At 36.0% G+C, this 18,103-nt stretch overlaps 1 protein-coding gene across 1 annotated transcript; it reads right to left on the bottom strand.

The window, feature by feature from the left end:
- Window positions 1-961: 961 nt before the first annotated feature.
- On the bottom strand, window positions 962-17,419 carry LOC126614449 (uncharacterized). Its single transcript, XM_050282127.1, has 13 exons — window positions 16,970-17,419; window positions 16,523-16,750; window positions 16,053-16,351; window positions 15,631-15,742; window positions 11,532-11,804; window positions 10,612-10,691; window positions 6,924-7,173; window positions 4,713-4,988; window positions 3,988-4,311; window positions 3,247-3,522; window positions 2,523-2,846; window positions 1,782-2,057; window positions 962-1,317 (listed from the first exon to the last, which is right to left on the bottom strand). Exons 1-13 carry the CDS (start codon window positions 17,417-17,419, stop codon window positions 982-984), a joined length of 3,504 nt encoding a protein of 1,167 aa, XP_050138084.1. The 3' UTR covers window positions 962-981.
- Between the last annotated feature and the right edge of the window lie 684 nt (window positions 17,420-18,103).

Raw genomic sequence — 18,103 nt, 5'->3', positions numbered from 1 at the left:
TGTCAACACTCAAACTGAAAGCAGCCGCATCGGTTCATCAATACTTCAGTCCGAAGTTCTAGCAGCCGAAGATATATTATCATCCACCGTAGAAGGTTTTACCCTGTTTATAAATAGTTTGCACTACTCCCTCAAGCTCCGCAGCTACTGCTTCCATGGAAGGCCTTTCCTTCCACCTTGACCTCAAACATTTCACGGCAAGCTCGGTCACTTTTTTGGCTATCTCAACATTAAACTTGTCTGTGTTTATTTCACCTTCGAGTATTTGACCCAAGCTTGCACACTTTCGATCTCGTTTCGAAGATCCAGGGGAAGAAGAGAAACGAGATAATCCCAATCAAGAATATTCCAATAAGCATTCCTGTTTTCTTGAAATAGTTCTTCCATGATCCGCAACTTTACATAAGAAAACTGTTTAGGAATCTCATTTCTACGTATCAACTCATCTATATTTCGCTTCAACTCCTCTTCAATCATTCTTCTGTGTCTAGGCTTCTCTTTTTCTTTAATGTCTGATTTTATGTATATCTATTAGTCCAGAACAACAACAAAAAGGTTGTTAGAGATCGTTACTTAAGGTAAAAGAATATGTAGCCAAATTACAATCAAATTGAGGTTGCTAGAGTTTCTTATAGGCTTATTGAAGTTGTCATACTATATGAATCTCATGTCAAGGAAATAAAATTTTGCCTAATAATTTAAATAATTTTGGATCCTCTCCCTCCTATTCCCAATGGTTTTAACTAACATGGATGCTCAATTTTAATATGGTATTAAATAAGACTATCTACGTGCTATGCATCACTCAACATTTCTTTTTTACTCCACACATTGGGCATAAATTGTCCCGCACGTGAAGGGTTGCGTTGAAAGCATAAAAGTCTTGTCTAATAGTTTAAATAAAGGTAATTCTTGGATCTCTCCCTTATCTCAATTAATTCCTATGGATGCTCAATTCTAATAAGGGAAATGTGCATTTGATTAAGAGCTTACACTTTTCAAGTCACGTGCGTTGAGAGCAAGGGCTTCAACAACACCAATTGCCTTGACAGACTCAGTTGCCAACGGTTCTCTGTAAGGAAAGTCAGAGTAGAATGGCCAACGTAGAAGTTCTTGTCCACATAATTCTCCTACACCTCGTCTCGAATTATCAGAAGATCTCTCTTCAATGGATACAAATCCGTCTACAATGTAGACCATCTTGTCAAGTGGTTCACCCTTTTCAATAATCAAGCTGTTATCAGTATACCTCACGGGCTCGAGTTGCTCATAGATTATTTTCAACAAGCCTTCATCCATCCCTCGAAGCATTGGCACCTGGAATTCATGTTGTTAAACTATTACAGAGAAAGCAAGTAAAGCCATAGGAAGAATAATTAAATTCTTAATAAAAAGATAAAGACATACAATCCTCGTTTTATATGATTATCAAGATGAGTAATTACTTGGTTCAACTTGGCAAAATCCTCTTTTATGCGGCTTTCAACATCCGAAGGAAGAAGAGGATGTTTGGTATACAGAACTAGGGCGTTTGGTTGTGTGAATGGAGACTTGAAAATGAACAGGTGTCTTTGTTTTATTGGAGGTCAGTAAATTTTGGGTACTTACTGATCAGTATCCAAGGATTATCCAACAACAACAACAACAAAGCCTTTTCCCACTAAGTGGGGTCGGCTATTATCCAAGGATTATCCATAACATAAAAACATTCAATACTCGTTTTACGTGGTTATGAAAGTGAGTAATTAATTAAAAGGTAAATTCATGTATAAGGAACTTACTAGCTTCAACTTAGGCAAAGGCATACAATCCTTTATAAGGCTTTGAAGATCTGAGGGAAGAAGAGAAACGAGATAATCCCAATCAAGAATATTCCAATGAACATCCTTGTCTACTCGAAATAGTGCTTTCATAATCCGCAACTTTATATCATCATTCAACCTTTTAGGAATTCCATTTCTACGCATCAACCCATCTATATTTAGCTCCATCTCCTCTTCCATCATTCTTCTGTGTCTAGGCTTCTCTTTTTCAAAAATGTCTAATTGCGAGTATGTCTATTTATCGACAACAACAACAAAAAGGTTGTTAGAGTTCGTTACTTAAAATAAAAGAATATGTAGCCAAATTACAATCAAACTGAGGTTGCTAGAGTTTCTTATAGGCTTATTGAAGTTGTCATACTATATGAATCTCAAGTCAGGGAAATAAAATTTTGCCTAATAATTTAAATAATTTTGGATCCTCTCCCTCCTATTCCCAATGGTTTTAACTAACATGGATGCTCAATTTTAATATGGTATTAAATAAGACTATCTACGTCCTATGCATCACTCAACATGTCATTTTTACTCCACACATTGGGCTTAAATTGTCCCGCACGTGAAGGGTTGCGTTGAAAGCATAAAAGTCTTGTCTAATAATTTAAATAAAGGTAATTCTTGGATCTCTCCCTTATCCCAATTAATTCCTATGGATGCTCAATTGTAATTAGGGAAATGTGCATTTGATTAAAAGCTTACACTTTCCAAGTCACGTGCTTTGAGAGCAAGGGCTTCAACAACACCAATTGCCTTGACAGACTCAGTTGCCAACGGTCTTGTGAAAGGGAAGTCAGAGTAGAATGGCCAACGTAGAAGTTCTTGTCCAAATAATTCTCCTGCACCTCGTCTCGAATCATCAGAAGATCTCTCTTCAATGGATACAAATCCGTCTACAATGTAGACCATCTTGTCAAGTGGTTCACCCTTTTCAATAATCAAGCTGTTCTCAATATACCTCACAGGCTCGAGTTGCTCATAGATTCTTTTCAACAAACCTTCATCCATCTCTCCAAGCATTGACACCTGGAATTCATGTTGTTAAACTATTAGAGAGAAAGCAAGTAAAGCCATAGGAAGAATAATTAAATGCTTAATAAAAAGATAAAGACATACAATCCTCGTTTTATACGATTATCAAGGTGAGTAATTACTTGGTTCAACTTGGCAAAAGCCTCTTTATGCGGCTTTCAATATCCGAAGGAAGAAGAGGATGTTTGGTATACAGAACTAGGGCGTTCGGTTGTGTGAATGGAGACTTGAAAATGGACAAGTGTCTTTGTTTTATTGGAGGTCAGTAAATTTTGGGTACTTACTGATCAGTATCCAAGGATTATCCATAACATAAAGATATTCTATACTCGTTTTACGTGGTTATCAAAGTGAGTAATTAATTAAAAGGTAAATTCATGTATAAGGAACTTACTTGCTTCAACTTAGGCAAACGCATACAATCTTTTATAAGGCTTTGAAGATCTGAGGGAAGAAGAGAAACGAGATAATCCCAATCAAGAATATTCCAATGAACATCCTTGTCTTCTTGAAATAGTTCTTTCATGATCCGCAACTTTACATCATGATTCAACCTTTCAGGAATTCCATTTCTACACAGCAACTCATCTATATTTCGCTCAATCTCTTCTTTCATCATTCTTTTGTGTCTAGACTTCTCTTTTTCAAAAATGTCTGATTTTATGTATATCTATTAGTCCACAACAACAACAAAAAGGTTGTTAGAGTTCGTAACTTAAAGTAAAAGAATATGTAGCCAAATTACAATCAAACTGAGGTTGCTAGAGTTTCTTATAGGCTTATTGAAGTTGTCATACTGTATGAATCTCATGTCAGGGTACTAAAATTTTGCCTAATAATTTAAATAATTTTGGATCCTCTCCCTCCTATTCCCAATGGTTTTAACTAACATGGATGCTCAATTTTAATATGGTATTAAATGAGACTATCTACGTGCTATGCATCACTCAACATGTCTTTTTTACTCCACACATTGGGCATAAATTGTCCCGCACGTGAAGGGTTGCGTTGAAAGCATAAAAGTCTTGTCTAATAGTTTAAATAAAGGTAATTCTTGGATCTCTCCCTTATCCCAATTAATTCCTATGGATGCTCAATTCTAATAAGGGAAATGTGCATTTGATTAAGGGCTTACACTTTTCAAGTCACGTGCGTTAAGAGCAAGGGCTTCAACAACACCAATTGCCTTGACAGACTCAGTTGCCAACGGTTCTCTGCGAGGAAAGTCAGAGTAGAATGGCCAACGAAGAAGTTCTTGTCCACATAATTCTCCTACACCTCGTCTCGAATTATCAGAAGATCTCTCTTCAATGGATACAAATCCGTCTACAATGTAGATCATGTTGTCAAGTGGTTCACCCTTTTCAATAATCAAGTTGTTCTCAATATACCTCACGGGCTCGAGTTGCTCATAGATTCTTTTCAACAAACCTTCATCCATCTCTCCAAGCATTGGCACCTGGAATTCATGTTGTTAAACTATTAGAGAGAAAGCAAGTAAAGCCATAGGAAGAATAATTAAATTCTTAATAAAAAGATAAAGACATACAATCCTCGTTTTATATGATTATCAAGGTGAGTAATTACTTGGTTCAACTTGGCAAAAGCCTCTTTTATGCGGCTTTCAACATCCGAAGGAAGAAGAGGATGTTTGGTATACAGAACTAGGGCGTTTGGTTGTGTGAATGGAGACTTGAAAATGGACAAGTGTCTTTGTTTTATTAGAGGTCAGTAAATTTTGGGTACTTACTGATCAGTATCCAAGGATTATCCAAAACATAAAGACATTCAATACTCGTTTTACGTGGTTATCAAAGTGAGTAATTAATTAAAAGGTAAATTCATGTATAAGGAACTTACTTGCTTCAACTTAGGCAAAGGCATACAATCTTTTATACGGCTTTGAAGATTTGAGGGAAGAAGAGAAACAAGATAATCCCAATCAAGAATATTCCAATGAACATCCTTGTCTTCTTGAAATAGTTCTTTCATGATCTGCAACTTTACATTATGATTCAACCTTTCAGGAATTCCATTTTTACGCATCAACCCATCTATATTTCTCTTCATCTCCTCTTTCATCATTCTTTTGTGTCTAGACTTCTCTTTTTCAAAAATGTTTGATTGCATGTATATCTATTTATCCACAACAACAACAAAAAGGTTGTTAGAGTTCGTTACTTAAAGTAAAAGAATATGTAGCCAAATTACAATATCAAACTGAGGTTGCTAGAGTTTCTTATAGGCTTATTGAAGTTGTCATACTAAATGTATCTCATGTCAGGGAAATAAAATTTTGCCTAATAATTTAAATAATTTTGGATCCTCTCCCTCCTATTCCTAATGGTCTTAACTAACATGGATGCTCAATTTTAATATGGTATTAAATGAGACTATCTACGTGCTATGCATCACTCAACATGTCTTTTTTACTCCACACATTGGGCTTAAATTGTCCCGCACGTGAAGGGTTGCGTTGAAAGCATAAAAGTCTTGCCTAATAGTTTAAATAAAGGTAATTATTGGATCTCTCCCTAATCCCAATTAATTCCTATGGATGCTCAATTGTAATTAGGGAAATGTGCATTTGATTAAGAGCTTACACTTTTCAAGTCACGTGCGTTGAGAGCAAGGGCTTCAACAACACCAATTGCCTTGACAGACTCAGTTGACAATGGTTCTCTGCAAGGAAAGTCAGAGTAGAATGGCCAACGTAGAAGTTCTTGTCCACATAATTCTCCTACACCTCGTCTCGAATTATCAGAAGATCTCTCTTCAATGGATACAAATCCGTCTACAATGTAGATCATGTTGTCAAGTGGTTCACCCTTTTCAATAATCAAGTTGTTCTCAATATACCTCACGGGCTCGAGTTGCTCATAGATTCTTTTCAACAAACCTTCATCCATCTCTCCAAGCATTGGCACCTGGAATTCATGTTGTTAAACTATTAGAGAGAAAGCAAGTAAAGCCATAGGAAGAATAATTAAATTCTTAATAAAAAGATAAAGACATACAATCCTCGTTTTATATGATTATCAAGGTGAGTAATTACTTGGTTCAACTTGGCAAAAGCCTCTTTTATGCGGCTTTCAACATCCGAAGGAAGAAGAGGATGTTTGGTATACAGAACTAGGGCGTTTGGTTGTGTGAATGGAGACTTGAAAATGGACAAGTGTCTTTGTTTTATTAGAGGTCAGTAAATTTTGGGTACTTACTGATCAGTATCCAAGGATTATCCAAAACATAAAGACATTCAATACTCGTTTTACGTGGTTATCAAAGTGAGTAATTAATTAAAAGGTAAATTCATGTATAAGGAACTTACTTGCTTCAACTTAGGCAAAGGCATACAATCTTTTATACGGCTTTGAAGATTTGAGGGAAGAAGAGAAACAAGATAATCCCAATCAAGAATATTCCAATGAACATCCTTGTCTTCTTGAAATAGTTCTTTCATGATCTGCAACTTTACATTATGATTCAACCTTTCAGGAATTCCATTTCTACGCATCAACCCATCTATATTTCTCTTCATCTCCTCTTTCATCATTCTTTTGTGTCTAGACTTCTCTTTTTCAAAAATGTTTGATTGCATGTATATCTATTTATCCACAACAACAACAAAAAGGTTGTTAGGGTTCGTTACTTAAAGTAAAAGAATATGTAGCCAAATTACAATATCAAACTGAGGTTGCTAGAGTTTCTTATAGGCTTATTGAAGTTGTCATACTAAATGTATCTCATGTCAGGGAAATAAAATTTTGCCTAATAATTTAAATAATTTTGGATCCTCTCCCTCCTATTCCTAATGGTCTTAACTAACATGGATGCTCAATTTTAATATGGTATTAAATGAGACTATCTACGTGCTATGCATCACTCAACATGTCTTTTTTACTCCACACATTGGGCTTAAATTGTCCCGCACGTGAAGGGTTGCGTTGAAAGCATAAAAGTCTTGCCTAATAGTTTAAATAAAGGTAATTATTGGATCTCTCCCTAATCCCAATTAATTCCTATGGATGCTCAATTGTAATTAGGGAAATGTGCATTTGATTAAGAGCTTACACTTTTCAAGTCACGTGCGTTGAGAGCAAGGGCTTCAACAACACCAATTGCCTTGACAGACTCAGTTGACAATGGTTCTCTGCAAGGAAAGTCAGAGTAGAATGGCCAACGTAGAAGTTCTTGTCCACATAATTCTCCTACACCTCGTCTCGAATTATCAGAAGATCTCTCTTCAATGGATACAAATCCGTCTACAATGTAGACCATCTTGTCAAGTGGTTCACCCTTTTCAATAATCAAGTTGTTCTCAATATACCTCACGGGCTCGAGTTGCTCATAGATTCTTTTCAACAAACCTTCATCCATCTCTCCAAGCATTGGCACCTGGAATTCATGTTGTTAAACTATTAGAGAGAAAGCAAGAAAACTCATAGGAAGAAATTCTCATCAAAAAGATAAAGATACAATCCTCAACAGTCAATTAAATTCTTAATAAAATGATTAAGATAATACTTGGGTACTGCCTGTTCAGTATCCAAAATTTACTAACCTCCTAATAGTCTGACACAATAAAGACACATGTCCATTTTCAAGTCTCTATACACACAACGAAACCCTCATCGAACACTGAATTTGCTCTCTTCTCCGGCGACCTACTCGCAACCCCTCTCTTCTCCAATGACCCCAATCCATCTTTCCTGGCACCCACCCCCATCGATTTCTTCTCCAGCGACTGTGACCGTCGTCCTTCGTTATGGACGACGACGATGATTGCGACCTGTCGTCATCAATCCGGAGAGTGGATCTTGTCATTTGATCTCAACTTGGTGATCTTGAAGCCACATTTTGTGCCATAAATTAATATGGATCTCCATAGTGGTAACAATCAGTGGGTGAAGAAGAACCTCAAAGAAGAGCCCCTCTTTTTTAGAAAACTAAATCGTATAGGTTCAGTTAAATGGATAATAGCTTTTGTGAAAGAATGTGGACTAGGGCGTTCGATTGTGTGAATTGAGACTTGGAAATGGACAGGTGTCTTTGTTTTATTGGAGGTCAGTAAATTTTGGGTTCTTACTGATCAGTATCCAAGGGTTATCCAAAACATAAAGACATTCAATACTCGTTTTATGTGATTATCAACGTAAGTAATTAATTAAAGAGGTAAATTCATGTATAAGGAACTTACTTGCTTCAACTTGGGCAAAGGCATACAATCTTTTATAAGGCTTTGAAGATCTGAGGGAAGAAGAGAAACGAGATAATCCCAATCAAGAATATTCCAAAGAACATCCTTGTCTTCTTGAAATAGTTCTTTCATGATCCCCAACTTTACATCATGATTCAACCTTTCAGGAATTCCATTTCTACGCATCAACCCATCTATATTTCGCTCCATCTCCTCTTTCATCATTCTTTTGTGTCTAGACTTCTCTTTTTCAAAAATGTCTGATTGCAAGTATATCTATTTATCCACAACAACAACAAAAAGGTTGTTAGAGTTCGTTACTTAAAGTAAAAGAATATGTAGCCAAATTACAATATCAAACTGAGGTTGCTAGAGTTTCATATAGGCTTATTGAAGTTGTCATACTATATGAATATCATATCAGGGAAATAAAATTTTGCCTAATAATTTAAATAATTTTGGACCCTCTCCCTCCTATTCCCAATGGTTTTAACTAGCATGGATGTTCAATTTTAACAGGGGTGTGTTATCCACACACCCTAAATTACTTCTTACACACCCCTTGTTAATTTATGTCCATTGATCTGTTGAAATATATTAGTATTTTAGGTATTATTTTGTTTGAGTTTTCTTATAAGTTTAGTTTGAGCCTAGCCTGTTAGCATTAGGGTTAGTTTATTATAAATAAAGTGTTTTGTTATTCCTTAGAAAATAAGTTATTCACAATGTAGTCTCTTGGAGTTTTGTAACCGTTTCGGCATTCTCGTTAGCTTAATAATATTCCTATTATTTTTGTAATTTTGTTCATTGCGCACTCTGATATTTAACTTGGTATCAAATCAGGTTTCATCCTTCGAGATTTAATCTGTTTTGGGTTGGTATTCGTTTGCTTGTGTCTGTTGCCATTCATGTTCAGATTGTCTAGTTGTTGTTGACAGTTTGCAAGGAAAAAAAGTGTGTTAATTTTTTTAGTTGTGTTGACGGCCTGTTGCTTCCCCACCAGAATCTGCCCCACTGCCCGTTGCTCTTGCCCACATCAGACCTGCTATGCAACACCACCATCCTCCACCGATAGTTGTTGCACCTTGCCATATGTTGAATCCGTTGGAATCTTTGCCCAGAAAGAAAGGGAAAAAAAAGAAAAAAAAAGAGAAGTTGAAAGGCAGGAGAAAAGAAAAGGAAAAAAAAAAAGAAAAAGGAAAAGAAAATAAGAAAGAGAAAAAAAAAAGGAAATTTTTTTTTTGGCTGTTTGTTTTGGTCCACACGGGCAAAGGGAAAAAAAAATGGTCAAGGTCGTTTTTAGATCCACACAAGTTGTTAGCTTGTTTGGAATTGTTTGTGACCGTTACTCGAGTGCTTGGATCCGTGATCATTCAAGTGATAGTAGTTTTTTAATTTTCGTCTTTTGTTGTTACAATTGAGATATGGAAATCTCGTCCGTTTAGTGACGGTTTCTCTCCATACTCTCAACACTAGCTAGTTTGAACCAGAATCAGTTTGCCAGCAAGAATCAAGAATCAAGTCAAGTTTGCCAGTTTGCCAGTCAAGTTAAGTCAAGTCAAGAATCAAGTCCAGTTTGCCTGTTTGCATGTTTGCCAGTTTGCCAGTTTGCCAGTCAAGTCAAGTTAAGAATCAAGTCAAGTTTGCCAGTCAAGTCAAGTCAAGTTTGCATGCCTACCAGTCCACCTAACGGAGCTAGTCCGCATCTGCTTGTTTGCAAACTCATGTCGTATACCGCCATGAGTTTGACGGGGGGGTTGGAATATATTAGTATTTTAGGTATTATTTTGTTTGAGTTTTTTTATAAGTTTAGTTTGGGCCTAGCCTGTTAGCATTAGGGTTAGGGTTAGTTTATTATAAATAGAGTGCTTTGTTATTCATTAGAAAATAAGTTATTCACGATGTAGTCTCTTGAAGTTTTGTAACCGTTTCGGCATTCTCGTTAGCTTAATAATATTCCTATTATTTTTGTAATTTTGTTCGTTGCCCACTCTGATATTTAATTTAATCTTCTTCAATTAATCTAATCCGACATCCGAAAATTAGAAGGGTATGTGAGAAGTAAAAAGGGATGTGTGGATATCACATCCCTTTTAATATGGTATTAAATGAGACTATCTACGTGCTATGCATCACTCAATATGTCTTGTTTACTCCACACATTGAGCTTAAATTGCCCCGCATGTGAAGGGTTGTGTTGAAAGCATAAAAGTCTTATCTAATAGTTTAAATAAAGGTAATTCTTGGATCTCTCTCTTATCCCAATTAATTCCTATGGATGCTCAATTGTAATAAGGGAAATGTGCATTTGATTAAGAGCTTACACTTTTCAAGTCGCGTGCGTTGAGAGCAAGGGCTTCAACAACACCAATTGCCTTGACATATTCAGTTGCCAACGGTCTAGGGAAGTTGAGGGAGAATGGCCAACGTAGAAGTTCTTCTCCAAATAATTTTTCTGCACCTCGTCTTGAATCATCAGAAAATCTCTCTTCAATGGATACAATTCCGTCTACAATGTAGACGATCTTGTCAAGTGGTTCACCCTTTTCAATAATCAAGCTGTTCTCAGTATACCTCACGGGCTCGAGTTGCTGATAGATTATTTTCAACAGACCTTCATCCATTCGTCGAAGCATTGGCACCTGGAATTCATGTTGTTAAACTATCAGAGAGAAAGCAAGAAAACCCATAGAAAGAAATTCTCATTAAAAAGATAAAGAGATACAATCCTCAACAGTTAATTAAATTCTTAATAAAAAAGATAAATAATACTTGGGTACTGCCTGTTCCGTACTCAAAATTTGCTGACCTCCCAATAATCCAATACAATAAAGATACCTGTTCATTTTGAAGTCTATAAGCACACAACCAAACGTCCGTTATTCTGCAAACCAAACATTCTTCTTCTTCCTCATCGAACACTGAATTTGCTCTCTACTCCGGCGACCCACTCACAACCCCTCTTCTCCGATGACCCCAGTCCCTCTTTCCTGCCACTCACCCCCATCGATTTCTTCTCCAGCGACTGTGACTGTCGTCCTCCGTTGTGGACGACGACGATGATTGCGACCTGTCGTCATCAATCCGGAGAGTGGGTCTTATCATTTGATCTCTACCTGGTGATCTTGAAGCCACATTTCGTGCCATAAATTAATATGGATCTCCATAGTGGTATGGGTTCAGTTAAATGGATAATAGCTTTTGTGAAAGAATTTGTAATGTTTTTGCAGTTCTGGAGCGGACTGTGGGCAGGGAAAGGTAAAAGAAGGATGTTTGGTATACAGAACTAGGGCGTTTGGTTGTGTGAATGGAGACTTGAAAATGGACAGGTGTATTTGTTTTATTGGAGGTCAGTAAATTTTGGGTACGTACTGATCAGTATCCAAGGATTATCCAAAACATAAAGACATTCAATACTCGTTTTATGTGGTTATCAAAGTGAGTAATTAATTAAAGGGTAAATTCATTTGTAAGGAACTTACTTGCTTCAACCAAGCCATAGGCTCTTTTATGCGGCTTTGAACATCAGAAGGAAGAAGAGGGAAAATATTATCCAAATTAGTATCCATACTCATTTCAAGTGTTGCTTGTAACTTTTCCATAATCCGCAACTTCATATCCTTAATCAATCTGGTGGGAATGCCATTTTTAAATAACCACAATTCTATTTCTGGATATTTTTCTTCCATCTTCTGTTTGATTTGCATCTTGCGTTTGTTATCCTCTCTTCTTGTAGTTTCAAATTGCATATACATCTATTCAACAAGTAAGAGATTGATAAGAATTATATTATCATATTGGATAAGAAATATTTTTCTATATTACAAAAAAGAAATACTACTATTTTAATCAAAAAAAGAAGGAAAAAAAAATAGAAAGAAAGAAACTAGGTTGGGTTGGGTTTTAAACATTAAAAAATTATATTTGGGTTAAATTAGGTTGAAATACTATCAACCCGATTGAACTCAACCCATCCGAATAATGATTTAGGAGAAAATTGGCTTGATTGATTTTATTTACTACAACTTTTTCTATATACAAATTACAAGTGTTGACTTGCAAAGCCAAATAAGACAAGCAAATAATGACAACAAATTACAATTACAACAAATATGAAGTGTTACAAGGAGAGGGATTATGGGATTGAATTATATTGGGCAACAATTGTGACGTGATTGGTGATATGCTTATCATTTACAACACCAACTTCAAATGAATTAGACCTAATTTGACAATAGTATTGAATTTTTGTCATTTACACTCCCATTATGAACAAGAAAGAAACTAATTAAACCCAACCCATAAAACACGTTTAAGAATTTGGGTGGGTTGGTTTGTCTATATTCTTGGGTGGCAATGGGTTTGAAAAATTCCAACCCGAGCCTATTGGGTTGGTCAACGAGTTAAAGTCCAACTTGACCAACCCACCCGACCCCCCGTATCTTATTGTACGTATACAATGAAATTCATAATAATGCAACTAATCAAACGACCACAATTAAAACCTAGCATACATGACGAAATTTTTTTCTCTCTAGCAAGAATTGGAACACGATATGGTGTTATTATCTCATTCAAAGTACACACATATTTGTGTTGTTGTAACACCCCACATAATTACTCACATAAATTTATCTTAATACACATCGCTTACTTTTCCAAAATACGCTCAGACCCAACACTCTCAACATATATACCTTATATTTTCTAAATACACCCCACATCTTCACATCTTAGGTGCAAATACAAAAAAGTCTTCCAAGGCACCTTTGCTGCGATGTCGAAGTTTTTCTAACTTCTCTATTGGAGTGATTCCAATACACATTTGGTCTGATGGCAAAGGTCGGAGTGAGTCCGGATCTCTTTTATTTCTCTACCCATTCATATTGTCCTAATTTCCTAAATACTATCGTCTTAATTACATCACTTAATATCTGGACGATGTGATGCCAACAATTGTTTATGCCTTGCATCTCCATGTTTTGTTATGCAGGGTGAATTTTATTAAAGAAGTATTACTTTTGCAGCTCTCAGTAACGGCGATGAGAAAGTAGTTGGTGTTCTTGCTTGCTTATTGTCAGAGATTGCCAGGCTGTAAGTATTGATATTGCTCTTTGCTATTTTCCCTCCTATAAGAGCAGTTCCAGCTGGAGCTCCAGCCTGAGGGACAAGCTGAGGAACATGGCTTAAATGCCCGAGTGATGATGCCCAGCGTGCGCTGGCGAGCGAGCCCAAGCAGGCCCGGGGGAGAGGCCTGTGGATTCGTGACTGCCCGAGCGCCTGAAGGCAATCTGATGTGGTGTCGGGATGCCATCATTCTTTTGCTTTGGCTCTCTCTCTCTCTATCTTTTCTCACAGAGTTTTACAGAAGGTTTTGGATTTGGGTTTTCTCTGAGGAACGGAGGAGAGTGAAAGAGGAGGCTGCGTGGAGAGATTTTATGTCGGCTAGCTTTGATTTGGTGGTGTTTGAGGCTCCGTCGAAGCTCTGGATTTTAACTGTTGCTTGCTCTACTGTCTGCTTTATGCTTCTCTACTTTTTCCAGCAGAGATTCAACTCGGTGATTCGACCTGTTTCGATGAATTTGAGACCAAAAATGTATGTGGGTTTTTGGTTATTTTCTCTAAATCTTTGTTAAACCCTTGTGGGTTTTTCGATTCTGGGTTGATTTTTTTTAGTTTTTTAAATTTAAATCTTACTAGTTGTTGAAATTTGCAGGATTTGTTCTGGATTGCAATATTTTGGGGCTTTTCATATATAAAAAAAATATATTTTATTGCCAATTGCTAGGACTATTCAGTGTAGAGGTGGAGATACAAAAGATAGTAACTGTTCATTAAGGGCAGTTACTGTTCACTGGGTGGATAGCATAGTGGATAACCCTAGGGGGCCTCCACCACGCTAGAAGTGCTCTAAGAGTAACTCTAGCATTGCAAAGGCCCCCCTAGGGCAACTCACTATTGAATCCCCCAATGAAGAGTAACTACATTTAATGAACAGTAAATGTCTTTTGCATCTCTACCCCTAAACTGAATAGCTATGGCAATATGCAATAAAATATTAGCATTTTTTATTTTATAAAATAATAAAAAATAAATTTATTTGTAATTTTGGATAGGATTTTTAATCGGTCTCGTTGTACCACGTGTCATTAAATAAGAAATTACAACCCAAAGTATTTGAGAAAATATAAAATTGTGGTGTAAGTTGTAAGATAATGATAACATATTTATAGAAAAATTAAATCAATTTTTTAAAAATTTAATTTTTTTTTTTTGGATTTTTTTATTAATTTTTTTTATTTATTAGTTTTATATCGTGGCTGACGTCACCCTAACGTCAGCCATGCATCATTGGGCCCTCAGGCTCTCGACCTGTGGATTCGCGTCTGGCCTGTCCACCGGGCCTCCCCCGAGCCCATTCGGCCGCATGTGCTGGAGCAAGGGAGGGAGGCTATTGGGTGTTTTGGGTCGCCTGTCCACCGGGCTAAAGCCTTCGGTGGAGTTACTTTTGGGGGATCTTGTTCACTCTCTTTTATGTTCTCAATAAAACTGTTTCTTTTCAATAATCTGGATTATCTTTCTCATTAACATTTTACGTTTGTGTTTGTGTTCCAGGCACCATCTCTATGACTTGCTGACCCAAGGATGGTGGAGAGAGTGGAGATGCTCCATGGAAGGAAGGGAAAGGTTGTGGGTATTTGGAGTCAGTAGATGAGGAAGATATGAGTTTTGCTCAAAATGGATGATGCTGGGTTTTGGATTATTAGATCAACTGAAATGAACTTTAGAATAGTTCTTTAAAGAAAAGGATGTGCAAGACAATGAAAACGAAGTATTAAAGCAACAGCAGCATTCCAATGGAGGGCGAGAGTGGTTCGGATTTTGTTCTACCACGAGGGGTGAGAGTGATTTTGAAAGTTGAAGAAGATAAATAATCTTAGCATATACATGTGAAAAGTAATTTGGGGTGTATTTAGAATTTTTTATTTTAAAATAATGAGGTCAAAGTTGTCATTTCAATTAGGTATATAAAGTTATTTAATTAAATGTTCATGTGAGGTGTATTCAACATTATATAGGATGCTAATAAAAAAAAAAGAAAACTAATGAAAGGAACTTGAAAACTCTGAATTTTAACGATAAGAACAAAATAAAGGGTAAAACGAATAGTACCAAGATTGACTTTTTAGCGTAAAAATGTGGTTTTTCATTAAAGTGAACAGTACCATGGGCTTTTAATTAAAACTCCTTAAAAAAAACTTATACTTTTTTATTAATATATCCTTTAAAAAAAGGGAATATCATCTATTCATCTACTTATATGATAACACGTAAAATAGTACATTACATGATAAGTGCTTCTGTCATAAGTAAAGTTTCTTATACATGGCATTCATATTTGGTAAAAAATTCTTATACATGGCATTCAGATTTAGTGAAAAAAAAAATCATACTTAACATACAAAGTGGTCAAAGAATACTTAATGGATAAATATCAAAATCTTCAGAGATCAAGTTTACGTGGTTAGAGTGATTAATTAGCACTTAATGATAAGCATAAGAAAAGATTTGTAAACAAACCTGCAAATTTCCAATGAGATATAAAAACAAGAGCAAGCCAGTTACAGAAATAAAAACTGTATAGAGGTTCTCCCATCCATCTACACTCGGCTCAAGATTTGAACCAAGGGAACTGCAAAAATCATATTAATGGATCAATATAAGATAACCAATTTCAAGTTATAAACTTAAAAATTTACAAAGGGGCTCATTTGGTTCTATGGTTCCTTCTTCCTAAAATTTATCCAAGATAACATTTTAGTCTCTCAACTTGATTTTTAATTTCCACGAGTCCTTCTAGTTGACGATATTTAATAGAAGCAATGTCAGATTTTTGATTCTCAACAGGAAAATTTATTAATGTAAAACGTGACAGATTCAAAGTTCTTAAAATGAGCATTAAACCTAAATTTCCCAACAAAGAAAGACAAAAATGTACAAACCTTAAATTTCGTAAACCCCACCAGAAACAGTTCAAGAACTTTTGAAAATAATTGGTTGATCCTACAACACCATATTTAAGCACAGTAGCAAATATACCAAAATCAAAGAATATTGTGTCTGATGAATTGTCACTGACACTGACAGGGCATAAACCATTTAGAATTGTGGTATTTCTAAAGAAGTGGTGATCATGACAACCAAATATTCTTTTATCACATCCATCATCTTTTCGACATGCAGAATGCCAGCAAATCATCATTCGTTGAATAGCAAAAAAATACCACAGGGCTCCGACTACCTGAAAATTAAACAAAACAAGCAAAAAACCGGAGGAAATCATTAATATTTTAGATGTTATGGTTATTTCAAAATAGTCATTTTACGCTTTTTCTAATAAACAAAGTGAGACAAGAATAACAAGAATTGATTCAACAAACAAAAATACATAAGGATGTATATTGAAACTTACATGGCTAGCAATAATGTACATACAGAAATTGAGTACACCTTTAATCCATATCGGAGTCTCCGTAATCTCTTGTTTAAGAGGCCTATTTTTGAGTTCCTTAGATAAGAGGTAGATGCGAAGAACTCGTGGCACATATTGCAACAGAGCAAATATGTTCATAAGAACCATTCTTGTTCTAGTCAAAGACCTCAAGTCACTCATTTTAGAGAAGAAAATGAGAATTGCCACCTGAATACAATACATCAGTAATACCAATAGTGAAAATCGATGGATCAATAACAACGTTGTCTAGAACACAAAATTAACACTCGCTAGCAAAATGTATGTGAGTTCCAAATGTATATTACACAGGTCAATTTTGTGCATTTAACACGAAAAATTTGCTTTGGCCACACACCAAGCAAATATGAAAACATTTAATTCCAACAAAGGGATTTAAGTTCGTACCTGTGGAAGGGGAAGAAGAGCTACAATGTCAATTAAAATATCATTTGACACACATGTTGTCTTGACTATTGTTGGCACACAAGATTTCAATACAAAACTGAAATTCGTCTGGTGTTGTCTGCGGTTAAGATTAACAACTACCGAAGAGTTCTTAGATCTATAAATTCGAATAATAATGTCCATTAAATAGAAAAGATCTGTGAATGATCTTAAAAGAAGAACGACTATCTTCAACTTTGGGTCTAACATAAGGCACTTAATATCATCCTTCAAAATGGGAATGTAGAGGAACAATGGATCCGTTAAAACAGCAAACAAACACAACACAATGAATATCTTATTCCAGTAGTACTTTCGATCCAAAGAATTGTCAGGTCTTCGAATTTCCTTTGTATTCCATATCCAAGATAATTCATCTTTGGGTTGCGAGGTCATGACAGGGTTCTCCATTTTGGCTTTTGGATATGAATCAGAATTACTGGACAAAACCTAACAAACGTAATTAGTAGTTGTCCTCAAAACAACTGAAATTTCTCAAGACAGTGTCGGAGCACTTATGACCGTCTGATTTGATTCAGTGATTGAAATTTGTTGATCGTTCATCAAATCCGATAATCATATGTGCTCCGACATTCCTGTTGCACCAAAGAAAAACCATAGAATGGTTGACTCAAACTTTTTTTTTTTTTCTTCGGCAGAAAGTAGAGACTGAATATTGGAGCTAGAACTCTGGAATTTTGCAGATAAAGTAGCAAATCCACTCCGAAACCAAATTTGAGATTTCAAATTTCTATAACTGAAATGTTCAATTTTAAGTAGAGTAGATATATAGATTCAGTGGTCCACGTTTTATAGCACTTTGAGGGTATGCAACATTTGCACACTGTGCTAAGCTTTACTCAGTGTTCTAAGTTTTACACTCTTACCTTCGTTGGGAAATGACCGTGGGCCATCGGAAAGCTTAGTCCGATTCGGAGCTCCGAATTGGGGCCTCTGTGCACAGTTCCCACCAAACGGAGCTCGGGTTCGAGCTTGTGACGTCGAGAGGATGAAAATGGTTGTTGTTTGATGGTTTCTTGGTTCGCCTGAGGCGGCGTTCTCTGTGTTGCAGAGAGAAAAGAGACAGACTTCTGA

The sequence above is a fragment of the Malus sylvestris genome, chromosome 1 (genome assembly GCF_916048215.2).
Source record: "Malus sylvestris chromosome 1, drMalSylv7.2, whole genome shotgun sequence".
NCBI lineage: Eukaryota > Viridiplantae > Streptophyta > Magnoliopsida > Rosales > Rosaceae > Malus > Malus sylvestris.
Note: the sequence above shows the minus strand (reverse complement) of the source record. Positions and strands in the feature narration are given on the sequence as shown.

What these genes read in the sequence shown, in the direction of transcription:
- LOC126614449 (XM_050282127.1), bottom strand. Translation starts at nt 17,419, where the DNA reads ATGGAGAACCCTGTCATGACCTCGCAACCCAAAGATGAATTATCTTGG. An exon ending in TGGGGTTTACGAAATTTAAG is followed by an intron (nt 15,743 to 16,052) that starts GTTTGTACATTT and finishes TGATTTTTGCAG; the next exon opens with TTCCCTTGGTTCAAATCTTG. An exon ending in ATCTCATTGGAAATTTGCAG is followed by an intron (nt 11,805 to 15,630) that starts GTTTGTTTACAA and finishes CTTGTTGAATAG; the next exon opens with ATGTATATGCAATTTGAAAC.